Genomic DNA, 20,364 nt, shown 5'->3' with positions numbered 1-20,364 from the left:
TTATTTCCACAGAGATGACCTTAATATGTTAGCAATCTTTGATTTTTCACCATTACATTTTTGGCTACCTGGCTACTGAATCTCCTTTTTCTTCTACTAAAGAAAAGTGTTTCTATTTCCTGCGGGCAGTTTCCTGATCGCCTGCCTTACACATATCTGAACTAAAGGGGAAATTTCAGTGTATGGTTTTAAAGTTTGACTTACAGTCCTTTGGAAGGCTTTCTAAGGTATGATCTTAGGGAATCAAAGTTTTGTGAAGAGCAACAGTTAAACAGTGTAGCAACAGCCTGAAAAAAACATTGGCCTTATTAATAAAATAGGGCTTCAGAAGCATTGCTTTATCATAAATTATTAATAAACTAAGTACAAATAGTTCTTCTTGGCTCAAGAATTTTTTTTTTAAATTTTAAAAATATTTTAAAGTTATTTATTTATTTATTTTTGGCTGTGCTGGGTCTTCACTGTTGCATGTGGGATTTCTCTAGTTGCAGCGAGCAGGGGCTACTCTTCATTGTGGTGCTCAGGCTTCTCATTGCGGTGGCTTCTGTTGTTGCAGAGCTTGGGTCTAGAGCGTGGGCTGAGGAGTTGTGGTGCATGGGTTTAGTTGTACCAAGCATATGGAATCTTCCCCACCCAGGGACTGAACCTGTGTCCCTGCATTGGCAGGCAGACTCTTAAGTCCTAGACCACCAGGGAAGTCCTGCTCAAGGATTCTTTCAGGCTTACCTTATCTCCATCAGCCTCATGTTTCCACTTAGGATTGGGGTCACTCCATTCTCAGTGCCATGCTGGGTTTCTCTTGTTCAAGGGCACCAGACAGAGGTGATTTGGAGCAGAGTGCTTTAGAATCATTAGAGCTTTATCTTCAGTAAGGGCTTCCTAGGTGGCTCAAGGGGTAAAGAATCCACCTGCCCAATAAAGGAGCTGCTGGAGATGCAGGTTTGATCTCTGGATCAGGAAGATACCCTGGAGGAGGAAATGGCAACCCACTCCAGTATTATTGCTAGGAAAATCCCCCAACCTACTAAGCTGACCAGTTCCTATAAGAATATGCTCAAAATTCTCTTCTTCTTCATTTTCTTTCCTGACTATTGATAGGGGTGACTCATTTTCAGATTTTTATTGGTGGTTCCTGATGCATCTGTCTTTTGGCTCGTCTCCCTCAGGGCCTCCGGATGTGGATCGGCCTTGTGAGCCGAGCCTGCAGGCCTGGAGTCCCGAGCTCCACCTGTACCACATGAACATGACGGTCCCCTGCCCCGCGGAAGGCTGCAGCCTGGAGCTGCTCTTTCAGCACCCGGTCCAAGCTGACACTCTCACCCTATGGGTCACCTACCTCTCCATGGGCTCTTCCCCGGTGCTCTTTGACACGGAGATCTTGCTGGAACACCAGAAGTCTGTGCACCTGGGCCCCTTGGACACTTTCTGTGACACACCGCTCACTATCAAACTGCATGTTGATGGGAAGGTCGTGGGGGTGAAAGTCTACACCTTTGATGAGCGGATGGAGATTGACGCAGCTCTCCTGACTTCTCAGCCCCACAGTCCCCTGTGTTCTGGCTGCAGGCCTGTGAAATACCAGGTCCTCCGTGAGCCCCCATTTGCCAGTGGCTTGCCTGTGGTGGTGACGCATCCTCTCCGGAAGTTCACAGACACGTGAGTTGGGCAGCAGGGCTTTCTAAACCGTGGGGCCTCCTGAGGCTTTGGAAGTGGGTTTTGCTTCCTTTTTCTTTGTTGTGTTTTTTTGTTTTTGTTTGTTTTACATTCCAACATGCCCTTATTTGGAGAAACATTCAGACCCTCGGAGGGGCTTTTATTCTAAAGCGGCATCTCTGAGATGAACAAAAATATTTCCCAGAAAAGGGAAAGTGGATGTCCTGATTGATGATGCCATCGTTATGATTATGGACAAAAGAGGTCCGTGAATGATATGTTGGTATCCCCTGGTGGCTCAGATGGTAAAGAATCCACCTGTAGTGCAGGAGACCTGGATTCCATCCCTGGGTGAGGAAGATCCTCTGGAGAAGGACATGGCAACCCACTTCAGTATTCTTGCCTAAAGAATCCCTTGGACAGAGGAGCCTTGCAACTCTTTGCAGGGTTGCAAAGAGTCAGATGCAACATGCATGTATGTTTCAGTTGGGCTGAAAGTAATTGCCAGAAATAAGTTGATCAGAGTCAGATACTCCTATCTGGTGACACCACCTGATTTTTGATCTTTGCCGCAACTTTTAAATAATCTGCCACAGCTCCTATATCATTCAAAGGTTATAGTCACCTCTTCCACAGCTAAGCAGAGAAGCCTAGGGTTCCTGAAACACTATACTTTCATGAATTTCATTTTTCACTCCTCCTTTATTTCCTCCCTCCCTCCTTCTCTCTTTCCTTCTCTTACAACCCTTCTCTTTCTTTTTCTTCTGTTCTTCCTACATTTAGTGTTCTTCAGTGCTCCTGGCACTGTGTGCTCAGTGGAGGGGACACAGACTAAGATAAGATCATTGGCTTAAAGAGTTCAAAAGTAGGAGGCTGGTATCTCCAAAGGCAAATTTTCCTCACCTCATAATTTTTTCAGAGGCTGCCCTGAGGGCAGAACTCTGGGTAAAACAAAAGTTTTATCAGAGGTGCTGTATTGGTTAGTTTTTGCCACATGAGAAATCATCACAAAGCATAGTGGTTTAAAACAACAAACACATTTCTCATGGTTCTGTGTGTTGGCTGGGTGCACTCATCCAGACCAGCTTGACCAAGGCTACATGGCCCCAGATGACCTCATGCACACATGAAGCTCAGCTAAGATGCTGGCCTGGCTGGGAGAATGAAGTTCTCTTTCCACATGTCTCCTTCACTGGGAGGCTTTGCCTGGGCTTGTCCTCATGGTGCTTCGCCGTGCTCAGTCGCTTCAGTCATATCTGACTCTTGGCAACCCTATGAACTGTAGACCGCCAGGCTCCTCTGTCCATGGGATTCTCCAGGCAAGATGACTGGAGTGGGTTGCCATTTCCTCCTCCAGGGGATCTTCCCCATCCAGGGATGGAACCTGCATCTCTTATGTCTCCTGCATTGGTGGGCAGGTTCTTTACCACTCATGCCACCCAGGAAGTCCTCATGGTGGTAGAAGGCTTTCCAGAAGCAGGAAGGGCAAGTCCCCAAATTCTCATACTTTTCAGGCCTCTGCTTGTATCACTCATGATACCATTTCACTAGTCAAAACAGATCACAAAGAATTTCAGATTCTGGTGGTGACAAAATTGATTCTATCTCTTAATGAGAGAAACAGTAAAGTCACATCACAGAAAGGCATACATCTGGGATGGGAAGAATTTGTGGCCACTTTTCAGTCTGCCATAGTTACAAATGAGTCAAGAAAAGCGTTCACCTTGAATTTTACTGCAATTTTCTTTCCATACTTGCTCTCTGAATTAGAACTAGAGGATAGTGAAATGGTCAAAAAGTTCGTGCAAATGGGAGGATAGATCATGGGATAGGTCTGAAAAGAAAAAAAATGTTATTTAGGGGGACTTTCTTTAGTAAGCCAATTAAAATGTTATTTTTTATCTTTTTAAATAATTTTTTATTGTTATTTTTGTTACATTTAGTAAGTCAAGTTTTGTGTTCCCTCATCATGATTTTCAAAATATAAGCTATCTAGTGATATTTTTTAACTTCATGATTTTCAAAGCATGAGCTATTTAATGATATTTATTATCTAACTTGATATACACACATTCTCACACATACACTTACACACAAAAAACATTTAAGGATAATAATATTCTATTTTATAGATGAGGGAACTAAGGCTTAACTTTAATTTTGTTGAACAGAGCTAGTAAGTGGCAAACTCAAGAATAAAATCCAATTTTCTGACTAAATCTCATTTTGGTTCCTTAGTAACACATTACTTTTACAAACTCAGCTCATTGAAGATTGGGGCTACCTGCTGCTGAGTTTTCTCCCCAAGAAGCGTAAACATGTCCTGATGCTTCTTTCCAATCCTTTACCAGCTAGAGATCAGTGTAAGACTTTTATGCATGGCTGGATGAGAAGTCAGACAGAAACCTCCCTGTGAAAGGGGAGCCATCAGAATTGATTAGGATATAAAACTTGTTTTGCTTTTGAAATACCTGGCAGTCTTATGAAAAGAGTGCTTCCCTACAGAAAACTAATTTGGAAATTTAAAAGTCTTTAATATTTAGGTGTCTTTCCTATTAAAATAACTAAAAACCAGTACAGAGATGTTTAAAGGTGTTTTTGAAACCCCGTGACATTTCCTGTTTGCTGCTTGCAGCATCAAGCAGAAGAGTAGAAGCTTTGTGGTTGAGTTGAAGAGTGTGCTAAAGCAGAGAGGGCTTTAGCAGGACATCTGTGGGTACCTCTTGTGGGAGAACCAATAGCCCTTTGAGATCCTATTCTCCTAAGTCACTCCCATTCTAGCTTGACTCTAGTGGTACTTTTCCAATTAGGGTAAGCGTTAGATAAAAATTAAGTTGAAGGCAGAATTCATCTTTGGAACCAGCAGCTCCCCTCCAACCCCCACACCACTGGCCCCCTTGCAAACGTTCAGTCTCTCACAGTCTCCACTTGATTAGTGCTCTTGGGCTCCAGATAGTCCAATAAACTCCTTCCATCTCTGGTATCAATTGATAAAACTCCATTCCTGGTTTATATGTATTTTGGAGCTGAGGAGTCATTTAATGCATTTCCAGTTGTGGAATTTCTTGCATCCCTAAAATAAGGATGGAAGATTTTCTCATCTCCTTCTAGGAGAAAGTTGCTTTTCCTCATAAGCATTCAGTCTCCTCAAGACAAGAATTCTCTTGAGAGACAAGAATTCTCTTGAAAGAAAACTATGATTCACGGACCCAAGAAGGGCCTTGCTGAGCCCAAACTCTGAAGCTTTCATCTTCAGCTTTACAATCATTTCAATGATACAGAGGAGTTTCCCAGGTGGGGCTAGTGGTAAAGAACCTGCCTGCCAATGTAGGAGACATGAGACACAGGTTTGATCCCTGGATCAGGAAGATCCCCTGGAGGAGGGCACAGCAACCCACTCCAGTATTCTTGCCTGGAGAATTCCATGGAAAGAGGAGCCTGGCTGGCTATGGTCCATAGGGTCACAAAGAGGTGGACATGACTGAAGCAACTTAGCATGTACGCACACATGCAGTGATATAGAAGACTAGGTTTTCAAAGTTGGTGGGTTTGTGTGTGTATGTTTATGTAACATGGTAAAGATATGCTCGAAATACCATCCTCCTGGATTGTGTAGGACTGTTAGTTGGTTCAGCGTTCACTAAACAACCACTTGTTGTACATTGACTATATAAAAGGTGCTGGGAATACAAAGATGAATATGGTTTCAAATGCTCTGTCAGACTATATGCCCTGCTCTTTGTTTCAAACAACATGGCTCATGTTTAACATTTATATTCCCTGTAATATTTATTTAAAATTCCTTCACACCATCTGAAAAAGACCCAGGGCCTGCTCCACTTCCCAGATGTATGGTTACAGCCCATTGGTTTCCACAGGGAGGTCATGCCTGGGCAGATGTATCGGTACCAAGTTCAAGCTGCAGCTGGAGCAGAACTGGGAGAAGCTTCACCTCCTCTGAGCCACATCCATGGAGCTCCTTACTGTGGAGATGGGAAGGTTGCAAGGTGAGGACATACTGGGTGCCTTGGGCTGGGTGTCAGAGGATGTCCCGCCTTGCTTGGACCATGAGGGTTCACCTTGAGACTGGTTTGGGAAGTGAAAGGGGCAAGGCACTGTGTGATTCTGGTATTGAACAAAATCTGGGACCTGGTAGTGATCTTGAGGGGTCATTCACATCTCTACATAGTTAAGGATGGACCCATTTTCATTTAGTACCAAGATATTGGGGCTGATTCTGTGGGGATCTTCTTCAGGTTTCAGAGAACAAGTGCTGGGCAGTGATTCAGGGAAGGAATTCATGGTGGAGAAGGTTATTGCCAAATGACGCTAAAAGAGGATGTGAGGGTATCTTTTGGATCAGTTGCCTGTCTTATGACCCAAGGAAAGTCATTATAGCTTTATGAGCTTCAGTTGCTCATTTGATCCCTGGAAGACCTCATTGCAATGCAATTTACAACTATTCTATAAAAGCACCAAGGTAAAAATGGAATCACTCTTTTGATTTCTTAACATACTACCTTCCTTTTCCTGTTGCCCTTTAGTTAGTTAGTTATTTCAATCTCTCAGTCATGTCTGACTCTTTGCAACACCAGGGACTGTAGCATACTAGGCTTCCTTGTCCATCACCAACTCCCTGAGCTTGCTTAGACTCATTTCCATAAAGTCAGTGATGCCATCCAACCATCTCACCCTCTGTCGTCCCCTTCTTCTCCTGCCTTCAGTCTTTCCCAGCATCAGGGTCTTTTTCCAATGAGTCAGTTCTTTGCATCAGGTGGTCAAAGTATTGGAGCTTCAGCTTTAGCATCAGTCCTTCCATAGACTATTCAGGACCGATTTCCTTTAGGATTGACTAGTTTGATCTCCTTGTAGTCCAAGAGACTCCCAAGAGACTTCTCCAACACCACAGTTCAAAAGCATCAATTCTTCAGTGCTCAGCTTTCTTTATGGTCTTTCTCTATGCCCTTTAGTGATATCAACTTAATTCATTCTGATTTGCCAGGCACTTGCCAAAATTTTTCACTGAATATTCCCATGTCCCAGTGACCACCCTATATTAATCTATTCTAAATGCTTAGCTCACCTAATATGTTGTTTATATAAAGCTGCTGGGAGTAAAAGACTGGAAGCCCAGGTACTGTAATTTGTCTCAGAGTCTGTATCCTAATAAGATGGCTTGTTTTTAGCTTTCCAGATCAAGTAAAAATATCTTGTATCTTGAAGGCCTAATTGAAAGCAATCTATAGCCTTTCTTGGGGTTTTATCCCATTGTTTAGTAATTACTAAATATTGTTTGTCTTCTCAATCTTCTAAGATTCTTAAGCTTTAGTGTAAGTCTACTCCTTTTCATAGTAGTATAAACACCAAATGTTCCCAGACTTCAGAAATACATCCAAGAGACTGAGATCACTTTAATACCCAAACCTTGCTAGTTTGCTGAGGCCACCTTCTGCCTCAGTCTCAGCTTACCCTCCCCCCCGCCCCCATCTCAATTAAATATCTCCCTGTGAAACCATTAGGTGACATTTCAGGGGCTCGCAAGAGCTCCAGTACCACAGTCCTTTACGTCTCAGCAAAGAAAAGAATTCAGCTATAGGCAAAGTGATAGATAAGAAGTGATTTATTAGATTAGGATGCTTGTAAGACTTATAAGCTGGCAAGGATTGGCAGGAGGCAGTAGTGGTGAAGGTTCTCAACCAGAGAACATACTGGGCTACAGTTTTATAATCAAAGGAAAAGTGGGGAGGGGGAGAAGAACTTCTTTGTCTTTCTTGAGTAGATGCCATGCTTCCATCATCAGCTCTTCCTCCTGGTTGAGCAGGGGAGTTTTCTTGTCCCTACTTGATCAAGCTTGGTCTGCAAATTATTGTTTTTTATGTGTGCAGAGAGAATGTTCTAGGGATAATTAGCTTACTGAGCTTACTGGGCAGGATGTGGGTCTCATGACAACACTTATTTGATCATTTGGGGGCAGTGTCTCGTGCTTCTGTTGCATGATTTTGTTGCTAAGCAAGCCAGCTTGGTTTTGCGGTTAAGTAAACCTGCAAGAAGATCCAACCAGTCCATTCTAAAGGAGATCGGTACTGGGTGTTCTTTGGAAGGAATGATGCTAAAGCTGAAACTCCAATACTTTGGCCACCTCGTGCAAAGAGTTGACTCATTGGAAAAGACTGTGATGCTGGGAGGGATTGGGGGCAGGAGGAGAAGGGGATGACAGAGGATGAGATGACTGGATGGCATCACTGACTCGATGGACGTGAGTCAGTGAACTCTGGGATTTGGTGATGGACAGGGAGGCCTGGTGTGCTGCGATTCATGGGGTTGCAAAGAGTCAGACACGACTGAGCGACTGAACTGAACTGAAAACTGCTCAACTGAGTAATCAGTAATTTACAGGGGTCACCCATATTTTTCTACATACAATCCCCTAGTGGAATTAACTACTTAATCACCAACTTTGTCCCTATTTTGAGCTTCCCTGGTGGCTCAGACGGTAAAAGTGTCTGCCTGCAATGCAGAAGACCTCAGTTTGATCCCTGGGTCAGGAAGATCTTCTGGAGAAGGAAATGGCAACCCACCCCAGTAGTCTTGCCTGGAAAATTCCATGGACCGAGGGGCCTGGAGGGCTACAGTCCATGGGGTTGCAAAGAGTTGGATGCGACTGAGTGACTTCACTTTCACTTTTGTCCCTATCACCTAGGGATGACTCAACGTGTGCACAGAACAAATCTGGTTGTTGTTGATGTTTTCCATGGCTACCTCATTTTAAACCTGCTGCCCACTAATTAAGGTATCTGCAGGACTAGGTGACCATTACTACCAAGAGAGAGCCCTGCTTGAACAAAACATTTGATCTTATGTTGTAGCATCTCCTACAGCAGTCCTCCAATTAAGATTCTCATGTCCCAGGATGCCACATCTGTCTGGGGTTCTGGGGCAGAACAAGATAAGGGCCATCTTCCTAATCTGACATTGTACATTCTAGCCTGAGCCTTGAAACAGCTTCATCTGTAGTGACACCTGCTTGGCTACTGGGCTTCACAAAGCTCCTTATCAAAATGTTCCTTTAAACTCTGCCTATACCACCTCTCTATAGAGTGTCATACTTTGTTCTTGTGACTTTGGAAGGCCCTGCCTGCCAATGCAGGAGACATGGTTCATGGGTTCATGGGAGATCATGGGTTCCCTGATCCAGGAAGATCCCATATGCCTCAGGGCAACTAAGCCCATGTACCACAACTATTGAGCCTGTGCTTCAGATCCTGGGACCTGCAGCTATGGAAGCCCTCACACCCTAGACCCTATGCTCTACAATGAGAAAAGCCACTGCAATGAGAAACCCACACACCACACTGAGAGAGTAGCCCTTGCTCCCTAAAACTAGAGAAAAGCCGGCACAGCAACCAAAACTAACTAAATACTTTTTAAAATGATGTTAACTACAAGAGAAAAATCATTTTATGTATACAAGTGTGTGTGTTTGTATATCAGAATGTGTACTTTTACCTTGTAGGAACCTGGGAGAAGAGTGTGATGATGGAGACCTTTTGAATGGAGATGGCTGCTCAAGGGCATGTGAGTTAGAGGAAGGTTTCAACTGTGTAGGTGAGTTTAGGAGCACCTGCCCAGGCTTATATCCTATGTTTGGAGGTGTCTCCAATTCTTACTCTTGTGATCCCTTGATATCTGGCAATGTGTAATTTAGTGGTAATAATGATAACATTTGCTGTGTCTGTTATGTGCCTGGCACTAACTGTTTCACATATATTATCCTGTTTAATCCCTACAATAAATATAAGGAGACTAAACAGAGGCACAGAGAGCTTAAATAACTTGCTTTCTCTTACACAGCTGGCAGTGATGAAGTCAGGATTTGAACCAGGGAAGCAAATCCACATGTTAAACTACTAAGTTACCTGGCCTCCTAGATTAATGTTACCAAAGATTGCTCTTGGGTCCTCATGTCTAACATCAGACTGTCAGCCAAGTAGCACAATCACAGATTCAACATAAAAATTATGATGGGACATGTTTTAAGCCAAAGAGAGTACAAGATATCTCTTGGTGTCTGTGTTTAGTAGATAAAATTATGAAGAGTGACACACAGAATTTCTTAATCCGGGAATATCACTGGTAATGTTATTGCTAGGTGCCATTGACTCTAGACTCTTGCCACACAGGAAGGCCCTCCAGAACACTTTCCCTGATTTTGATTAAAGCCATCAACAGGCTTCTTTGTAGATTATTTTTTCATTCCTATGAGCATGCACACTTAGTCGCTCAGTCAGGTCCAACTCTTTGGGACCCCATGGGCTGTCTCCTGCCAGGCTCCTCTGTCCATGTAACTCTCCAGGCAAGAACACTGGAGTGGGTAGCCTTTCCCTTCTCCAGGGGATCTTCCCGACCCAGGTATCGAATCTGGGTCTCCTGCATTGCAGGCGGATTCTTTACCATCTGAGCCATCAGGGAAGCCCTCCTATGTGCATACATTGAAGTAATTCTGTGGAACATATTTACTCAGCAAAGTTATTTTTTAAAGCAGTGCATTTAACAATATTTTAATGTTTCTAAATTTCAAGACAAAGTTGGATATGATTATAATTATGTATAATTTATTAAGGTATTAAATACCACAAAGAACACACAAATTCTCCTGCTTCCCTGAGCAGAATAATAAAATTATAAAATCTTAGTGGTCTTACATCTATCCGTATAACAAACTATGTTCAGTGCCCTCTGTATAGCACAAGTCTAATAGAGACCCTGATCCCTTCATATGTGCAGCCTCTTTACCTTATAGAAATTGCTGTATCAGTTCTCGAGCTTTTCTTACATGCATCTAGCAGTAAAGATTGCACCTTGAAAGACCATTCTGTTTAAAAGTGGCTTTATCTATTATAAAATTCTTCTCCCCCTTTCTGGTTTGGAAACTGATGTTCAGAGCATTTTAGTGACTTGTCCATGGGCATATAATGAAGTGTCTACAAAGCCAGCATTGGAACTCAGCTTTCCTAATTCTTAATCAAGTGCTTTTTCCTTGCTATGAAACTACAGAGGTTACATTTTTTTTCCCTGTTTTATTTGACTACCATTCAGATATTTGAAATGCCTCCCCATTATTCTCCTTTCCAGTCCAAACATCCCCTGATGTGATTAGGTTTCCAGGCCCTTTCCTATTTACCCTAACTTGGCATGCTTTCTGTGGTCAGTGCCCAGAAAGGAATTCAATACTCCAGATACGGTCTGGCTGTGTAAAATACACTGAACCGATTACCTCCCCTCTTCTGTATACCAGTATTTGTTAATGCCATCTCTGTTTGCATCATTCCTTTTTTCACATAATGGGCTCATGATACACACACACAAACACACACACACACACACACACACAGCCTTTGCCACTGCAGCTCATCTCATCTGTCTTAAAAGTGGACCTTACTTTGTTTCCATCACATTTAATTCCATTAAATTTGGTTCATATTCCTTTACCCTCCAACTCCAGGAAGATCATAGTTAAATTATTTTAGCTTTACATGGCAAAGTTAAAATGGTCTATTCCACAGCTAGATATTTATTTCAGTTATTTAGTTCTATAGTTCTATAGCATATAGCTCTAAAGCTCATAGCATATGCTAAGCATATAGTTCTGTTCCATCATTTCTCAAGAGACTAAGTTTGAAGGAACCATAGTGAAATGTGTTATAAAAGTGGTCTGCTATTTTTGCATTGATTTGAAGAAACAGAAGCAAAATTTTTAAGTTGATGGTAAACAAAAAATAGAGAAGAAGCAAGGAGAGACTGTCACTGGATTATATAGAAAAATAAGATATGTATACATATGTATACTATAAAATGTCATAAAATATATATTATAAAACAAACACATTCATATGTACATATGTGTATATTCAAAATATGCACATACATATTAAACTCTACATACATGCATATGTATGAATATATGTGTGTATGTATATAAACTATATAAACATATAAACTATACATATATATGCATGTATATATATATATATATATATATATATATGGAACAATCATGGAAAAGTCATTCCAAATACACATATATTGGCTTTGGGGAGTAACTTAGAAAGGCCTTGGATTTAATGGCATACAGGAGTTGAAAACCCAAAATAGGCTCAGAACCAAGTCCTCGGAACAGGAGCATACCCCTGGCAAGTAGAGATAGATTTACCAGAGAAGCGTCTTTGACTTGAAGAGATTATGAAGGAAAATAATTAGTAACTACATGTTGATGAACAGTTGAAAAATTACTGAAGCAGTCCTGTGGTATTTCTGTAAAGAATTTAAAATTAAAAGAATGGAATAGTAACAGTTAATTTTAGTGATGTTACTGAATGTGGACCTATGCAGTCGCTTTCGTCGTGTCTGACTCTTTGTGACCATATGTACTATAGCCTGCCAGGCTCCTTTGTCCATGGGATTCTCTAGGGAAGAATGCTGGAGTGGGTTGCCATGTCCTTCTCCAGGGGATCTTCCCAACCCAGGGATCACATTGGTGCCTTTTATATCTCCTGCATTGGCAGGTGGGTTATTTACCACTAGTGCCACCTGGAAAGCCCATGTAGCTATGGGTTGATCTATTTTAAATCTTGATCTTATTTTCATGTCCTATTATTTTAGGTAGAAATGAAGAATTAGAATTGTGTTACTAATAGGGGTAGACAGGGCAATAATACTTAATAAATAAATGGCTTTATAACTGCATCTCAGGTTTTTACATTTGAAGAAAGCTAAGTTACATATCAAGTGGCTCAGGGGTAAAGAATCTGCCTGCAATGCAGGAGACACAGGAGACATGGGTTTGATTCCTGGGCCATGACAATCCCCTGGAGGAGGGCATGGCAACCCACTCCATATTCCTACCTGGAGAATCCCATAGACAGAGGAGCCTACATGGACAGAGCAGGCTACAGTCCATAGGGTCCCCAAGAGTTGGACATGACTGAAGTTTACTGAAGTTACTGAAGATATGTAAACCCACGCAGTTTATATATCTATAGTTAGTGAGGACTATCCACGTAGTAGAAGTTATCCTACAAGCAAGTAAGGACCTTGTCCAAGGAATTATAGCTTGCTTTACAGACCCAGTGATTGTTCTCATATGTTCATTACTCACACATTTGCTCCTGAAGACAGTCTCTCTGCCTTGGTTGAGGTACTGTGGAGTAAGAGAAAGCCCCTGAACCTGCTTCCTGTAAGCCTGGCTCAAAGCCAAGCAGTACTGCTTCTGCATCAAGGGAACTTTGACAAATCACTTATAATCATGGAGTCTCAGATTGTCTATTGATGAAACAAACAAAAAATACATACCTCACATGGTTATTGTAAGACAATAATAGATGTGTAACCCTTATAAACCTGGAGCCCATATTGTCCATTTCAGAGCAAATTGCATGGTTAACTGAAGAAATACAGCAGCAAAAATGTAATTGAAAACAAATCCCTCAAATGTTTTATTTAAAATTTCAAAGACTATGATGAGGTTCCAAGTACATATCACATCCTACCATCTATTTAATTTCCTTTATTCTTTTACCTAGCTTCCCCTAGTACTTTGCTCAATGATTCCTTAAAGTTTCTTTCTATATCCACCCCACAGCTGCTTTTTTCCTTCCTGTTCCTTCTCCCCTAACCCTACCCACTTTGTAGACTTTTTATTATCTCAATGGATTTTACCATTCTCCCCATGAAAATGTATCCTTCTTTAGGGGTATGATATCTATATGTTTGAGGTGGGCATTAGACTGGTTAGTAGTTACAGGATTCTCTCTAGCAGCTGGAGTAAAAATGTAATTATTTTTACTTATATAAAAATACCTTTTCAAATGTCAAACAATGTTTCTTGACAGGGGAACCAAGCCTGTGCTATATACATGAGGGAGATGGAATATGTGAGCCTTTTGAGAAGGAAACCAGCATTGTAGACTGTGGCCTCTATACTCCCAAAGGATACCTGGATCAGTGGGCTACCCAAGCTTTTTCTTCTCATGAAGACAAGAAGAAATGTCCTGCTTCCTTGGTAACTGGAGCACCTCACTCCATGGTAAGTTAAGACTAGTCAAGGGTAAACAAAATTGTTAAGTGATTCCCCCAGATACTGACCTTGAGCTTACATTTTTTTCTCCTAACTTTGATGCCAAATTTAGTTAACAAACTCAGAATAAAATAATGTTAAATGAAAAGCTTCTAGGCTATCAGTTAAATCTCCTCCCCAACCCTCACCCCACTTACCTTCACTAGTTTTCATCTAGGAACCTTTGACTATGCAATAACTGGCTTAAAAGTACACAAAAGCATCTCAAAATTAGCCTTATAATATGCATGTCAGAAATTACACTTAGGCTTTGAGTTTGGAAGAATTTATCTTGAAAGAAGATAAACGAGCAGTAAAGTCAGAATACTTGGATGACACTGTTGGATCTATCATTATCATTATGATTATTACTAAGTGACATTTGGCAAGTCACTCAACTTCTCTGGGCCCCAATTATCTCATATGTAAATCTTTTGCATTTAACTCAAGGTTTATTGCAAGGATCAAGTGAAATTTAAGATATATATTAAAGATCAAAATATAATTTGATTTAAAAATTATTATTATTAAAGACTTTCTAGAATTAGTACTAAATCAAATCCATAGGCACACAATTTTCCATGAATATCTACCTAAGTAAATAGAAGATCTTCCGAGAGCTTTGAGGACTGACTTCTGTGAATTATAAATACCTAAAAGAAGATTAAGTGAAAAAAGTGAAATTGTTAATTGTTCAGTTGTGTCAGACTCTTTGCAACCCCATGGACTATAGCCCACTGGGCTCCTCTGTCCGTGGGAGGCAAGATACTGGAGTGGGTTGCCATTCCCTCCTCCAGGGGATCCTCCCAACCCAGGGATAGAACGTGGTTCTCCTGCCATGCAGGTGGATTCTTTACTGTCTGAGCCATCAGGGAAACCCAAAGATTAAGGGCTTTGGTTTTTGAATGCTATTCTAGATGTTTCCATTGCCAAATATACTCTTCCATGCTTTATAACAATAAGTAATATAGTCATTTTTGACAGAAGTAAGATTTGTTAATAGCTCTCTAGGTATTTTAGGCCAGAGGCAAATCATTGGTTTTTGGTCTTGAGGAGACAGCCCAAGAGACTGAGGAACTAGCCAAGGCTAGTGGTCCAGGTCAAGGAACTCATCAAGGACCTAAGTGTCTCTGAGATTTTGGCTCTTTCCACACTTGACTTGCAGTTTTCTTCCTCAAGCTCATGAGACGACTACTGCCCTCCAGGTGTGAAGTCATTATTCAAGCAGGAAGAAGAGGGAAGGTCAAAGGGAAATAAATGCATGCGAGCTGAGTCTGTTTTTAGTGGCAAAACGGGAGCTGTTCCAGGAATATAGGCATCTACCAACATCCCATTGTTCAGATCCAGGTCACTTCACCAGCCTTAGCTGTAAGGGACCCTGAGGAGATGAGCGTTTATAGCTGGATACACTGTCACCTTGACCAAGATTAGAATTAATAAGAAAGAGGGAGGTATGGATATGGACAGCCAATTAGCCATGCCTGTCTCGCTCCTTTCGCTAATTCTGAAGGCATCTTTCTCAAGCATTCTGATGCCCAGTGGTAGGAAGTTAGGAAAGTTAGGTGATTCTGAGTTAGTAACAGCTCTCTAAAGCGGCTTTTAGTCTAGCTTGTCTGTCTTCCCCAAGTGAAGTGGGAAAATTTTTCTGGAATTTCTCTTTTCTGGTTCCTTTTCCCATCTTAGTGTTTCCTTGACTCGGTTGTCTCACTCCTGGGCCAGTAGATCCTTCCTGGTAAGGACAGAATCATCGTCTTGGACAGATTTCCCTAACTAATCCTAGGAGCAGTTGTCTGAAACGTGCCAGGAGAATTCGTTGAGCAAGGTCCCTGGACCACCAATGGGCTGTAAGTTGTCATGTGTGTTCTTCCTCCCTGAAAAGTTGGATATTGAGGCTAAGAGAGAGCACTGAGACATTCTACCTTGAGAAAAGTTTTTTGCCAATAATGTCATCATGAGGCATTCAGAAAAAGGAAAACATTGATTTTGAGCTGGGAGTTTCATTATCTTTACTTGTCTCTCACCCTTCATGTCTAATTTTTGGTTGAAATTGCGTTTCAGGTTTGCACATCATACCGTCCAGATTTACCAGAGCACCGACCCATAATTGGTTGGTTTCCCTGTGTCCCCAGTGGAAATGGACCTGAAGATGAAGGGAGTAAGCAGCCAAAAGGTAGCCTGCAGAGAGAGGATGAGGTTTGGCTCAAAGTAAGTGACCCAAATGTTTTTTTTTGTGAAAACTGGATAGATTGTGCGTGTGTGTGTGTGTGTGTGTGTGTGTGTGTATAAATGATACATTGGAATGTCAGGAAATTTCCTTTTGTCATCTAAAAGTTCTTATGTTTTGAATTTATTTTCATTTCTCTTTGAATGTTGGACTTTTCTTTTAAGCAATCACTCTATCAAAGTGTAATACACATATAGAAAAGTACAAAAATCAGAAAGGATTGATAAATTTTTACAAAGTAAACATCCTCTCTAACCACCACAGAGATCAAAAAACAGAAAATTAACATCACCCCCAAAAGGCTCTGTCATTCTCCCTCTCTTTATACTACAGAGGTATCTACTATTTTTCCATTTATCACCAAAGATTAGTTTTGCCTGTTTGTATTTTATGTGAAAAATTTGACAGTCTGTACTATTTGCGTCTGATTCTTTCTTACTCAGCATTCTATCTCTGGGATTCATTCAGGCTGCTATACTTAGCAGTAGTGTTCATGTCCACTGTGGAGCAGAATTCCAGTGCATCAATGGGCCATACTTTAATTAATCATAGTAATGAAACTTTCGTTTATTTCTAATTTTTCTCTATTGTATATTACAAATAGTTCTGCTATAAACACTTCTGTACATTTCTTTTGGTGAATGTATACAGACAGTTGGGTATATTTGGAACTGCTGCTAAGTCACTTCAGTCGTGGACTCTGTGCAACCGCATAGATGGCAGCCCACCAGGCTCCCCTGTCCCTGGGATTCTCCAGGCAAGAACACTGGAGTGGGTTGCCATTTCCTTCTACAATGCATAAAAGTGAAAAGTGAAAGTGAAGTCGCTCAGTCGTGTCCAACTCTCAGCGACCCCATGGACTGCAGCCTACCAGGCTCCTCCATCCATGGGATTTTCCAGGCAAGAGTACTGGAATGGGCTGCCATTGCCTTCTCCGATATTTGGAACTGCTAGATAGTAATTAGGCAGATGATCAGCTTTAGTAGATAATACCAAATGGTGTTCTACTTGGTTATACTAGTTTATACTCCCAACAGAGGCTTATGAGGCAATTGCTTTATATTTTTACTGATTACTTAGTATTTTAAGTCTTAATTTTAACCATTAAGTATGTAAATGTACCTCCCTATGGTTTCAATTTACATTTACATTTTGACTAATGAAGTTGTAATGTTTATATGTATATCAGCCATTTGTATCGATATATCCTTTTTCCCTCTTTTTTTCTGAAGGGTTTATTCAAGTCTTTTGCTCAATCTTCTATTGGACTGTCATTTTCTTCTTAATTTATATGATTTCTTTACAATTTTTGGAATATATAAATCATATTTCAGTTGTATATTATTTAATATTTTCCAGCATTTCATGGCTTACTTTTTTTTTTTTTTTACTCTTAGTGGTGTATTTGATGAAGAGTTCTAAATTTTACCACAATCCAATTTATTTTTCTTTTTCTTTATGGTTAGTGCTAATCGTGTACTATATTAAGAAGTCTTTGCTTACCACAAAGACATACTTTCCTATGTTATCTTCTAGAAACGTTATTGTTTCACCTTTTATATATAGATCTACAATCCTCTGGAATTTTTACATATTGTGTGAGGTAGGGATCAAGATTTTTTCCCCCTAGAACTAGAACCACCATTGAAAGTGAAAATGTTAGTTGCTCAGTCATGTCTGATTCTTGTGACCCTATGGACTGTAGCCCACCAGGCTCTTCTGTCCATGGAATTCTCCAGGCAAGAATCCTGGAGTGGGTAGCCATTTTCTTCTCTAGGGATCTTCCTGACCCAGGGATCAAACCTGGGTCTCCTGCATTGCAAGCAGATTCTTTACCATCTGAGCCACCAAAATAACAACTTGAAGGCAATGTATAATCCTTTGCCAATAGTTTTGGATACTTTTTGTGAATATATTAAGTGTTTTTTCTTTTATATTCATTAGAGCTTGGTCCCTACATTAAAAAAGAAAAATGTTACTATCTTGTCAGGTTTATGATGAAGGCCAGGTTTGACTCCTAGAGTAAGTTTCCTTTATTCCCCAGTTTTCTGGAATATTTTGTGAAAGGTTGGTGTTAAATTTTCGTGAACTTCATCAGTAAAGCTATCTGAGTCTGGTATTTTCTTTGAGGAAAATATTTAAATATATGTTAAAATCTTAAACCAAATATTGCAGAATTGGGGCTTTCTATTTCTTCTTAGGTTAACTTTGGAAGAAGTTATTTTTTTTTCCCAAATAATTTGTCCATTTTTTTCCTAAAATTTTGAATTTGTTGGCATTAAGTTTTTCGTAATGCTCTCTTATTTTGTATATTTCTATACTCCCTAGGACTTTTTTTAGTTATTCTTGGCTAATTTTTGGCTTCTCTCTTTTATTTTTTTGCTTAGTATTGCTAAAGACTTAACAGTTACATTAATCTTTCATTAATGTTTTTATAGAACCAAAGATTATACATGTGTGTATATATGTATGCTTATATATATATATACATATATACATAAATATACATATGTAAACATAAAAGGAAGGAAATAATGAAAGTAGCATACATGTGTGCTCTTATTTTCATTATTGCCTCTTTTTATGTTTACATTTAATTTGCTCTTGAGATGATGCTTAGATCATTAATTTTTAGCTTCTTTCTTTTTAAAATATAAACATTAAGGTGGCAAATTTCTTTCTAAATGTGACTTTTGCAACATATTACATTTCATATGTCTTATTTCTATTATCATTCAGTTCAAACATATTTTCTAATTTTTATTTGATTACTTTTTTGATCCCTGAGTTATATATAAATATGCTGATGAATGTCCAAATATTTGTTTGGAAATTATTTATTTTTTGTTTTTGATTTATAGCTAGAGTCTTCTGTGCTTAAAGATTATATTTGGTATGATGTCAAGCCTTTTTAATTTGTTGACCTTTGAATTATGGAAAAACATATGGTTAATTGGGCTTTCCTGGTGGCTCAGTGGTAAAGAATCTGCCTGCCAAATAGGAGATGCAGGTTCGATCCCAGGTTTGGGAAGATCCCCGGAGAAGGAAATGGCCACCTTCTCCAGTATTCCTGCCTGGAAAATCCCATGGATAGAGGAGCCTGGCAGGTTACTGTCCATAGGGTAACAAAAGAGTTAGATACAACTTACTGACTAAACAACAACAATATGGTTAATATTGATAAATATTACATGTACTTTGAAAGAAATATGTAGTCTGAAATAGTTGGATATAGCATTCTATATATTTAACATAGATCAAGTTCATCCATCATGTTGTTAAAATTTCCCATATTGTATATTTTCCTTGATACTCTTTCCACCAGTTACTGAGATACATGTGTTAGACTTTCTTACCATAATCTTAAATTTGCCTGTTTCTCTTTTATTTTTGCCAGTGGTTGATCTACGCATTGATTTATTTACATTTTGAGACTATTATTAAATATTCAGGCAATTCTCACTTTGTAGCGTGGAAACACAAAATGACCATGTATCCTAAAACTGTACAAAGCAAGCTAAATAACCAATGGTGAAAATTACAATTGTTACATGATATGTTTGTCACAACATTAAAAACTTTTATTTTTAGAAGTATATGTGAAATAAAATGAAAAAATAGTAAAATTTAACTCATAATTTAAAACATTACAGAGAATTAGTGTTTCATTTCTTTGTAAAATAAATTTACAAGCATAGTTTTAACAATTCTTGCCTTTTTTTGCGTCATATGACTTATATTACAAAGCAAGCAATTTTTCTATGCCATTGTGAATTGTAATATTCCTTTCCAAGTTTGATTATCTTCTAATACTTTATGGTACTTTACACTTTCAATGTTATGAAACATCTCTGAGAGTTCTTTTGATATGAATTTTTTCTTGGCATCATTTCCTCTGGGACATCTTTATCCTTTTTGTCACAACCACTTTACTCCTTTTTGCTGATAATTTCATTTTCACTAAGTTCCTCTGGCTGCAAATACAGAGTCTCTCAAATGGCAACAGCAGCAGCATTCCCATACCCAATTATTTCATCTATAATTCTATTTACCTTTCATTCAAATTTCACCTCCAGCATTATAATTTTTTATTTCTTTGCCACACTTTCATCTTTCCTAGAGATCCCTTCTTTTGATTATCCATTTTTGTAAAATGTCATGTGGGTAATATGTCAGTGGGAGACGAGACAATGCAGCTGCACATTTTTCTGTCTCTGTGTGAACAAAATAACAGGTACACAGGGACCAATCAATGACAATTTGAATGAAGAGATGTAATTGGTCACTTTATCATGATTCTCATTGGTTATTTATATGGTGATTTATATGGTGATACGGAAGGACTATTCATGGAGTTTACACTTTCTGCAGTTAC

The 20,364-nt window shown here is 39.7% G+C and overlaps 1 protein-coding gene across 1 annotated transcript in view; it reads left to right on the top strand.

Moving 5' to 3' along the window:
• Positions 1-20,364, top strand: part of PAPPA2 (pappalysin 2) — a 315,881-nt gene that overhangs the window by 144,696 nt on the left and 150,821 nt on the right. The window contains exons 7-11 of the mRNA XM_086342421.1: positions 1,167-1,656; positions 5,532-5,660; positions 9,167-9,258; positions 13,542-13,735; positions 15,824-15,970. Coding sequence (XP_086198547.1) covers positions 1,167-1,656; positions 5,532-5,660; positions 9,167-9,258; positions 13,542-13,735; positions 15,824-15,970 — 1,052 coding nt within the window. The remainder of the gene's footprint in view (positions 1-1,166; positions 1,657-5,531; positions 5,661-9,166; positions 9,259-13,541; positions 13,736-15,823; positions 15,971-20,364) is intronic.

Source organism: Bos grunniens, chromosome 16, assembly GCF_055505025.1.
Source record: "Bos grunniens cultivar Pamir isolate PY7600 chromosome 16, Bosgru_T2T1.0, whole genome shotgun sequence".
Lineage (NCBI taxonomy): Eukaryota > Metazoa > Chordata > Mammalia > Artiodactyla > Bovidae > Bos > Bos grunniens.
This window is presented reverse-complemented; position numbering and strand designations above follow the sequence as displayed.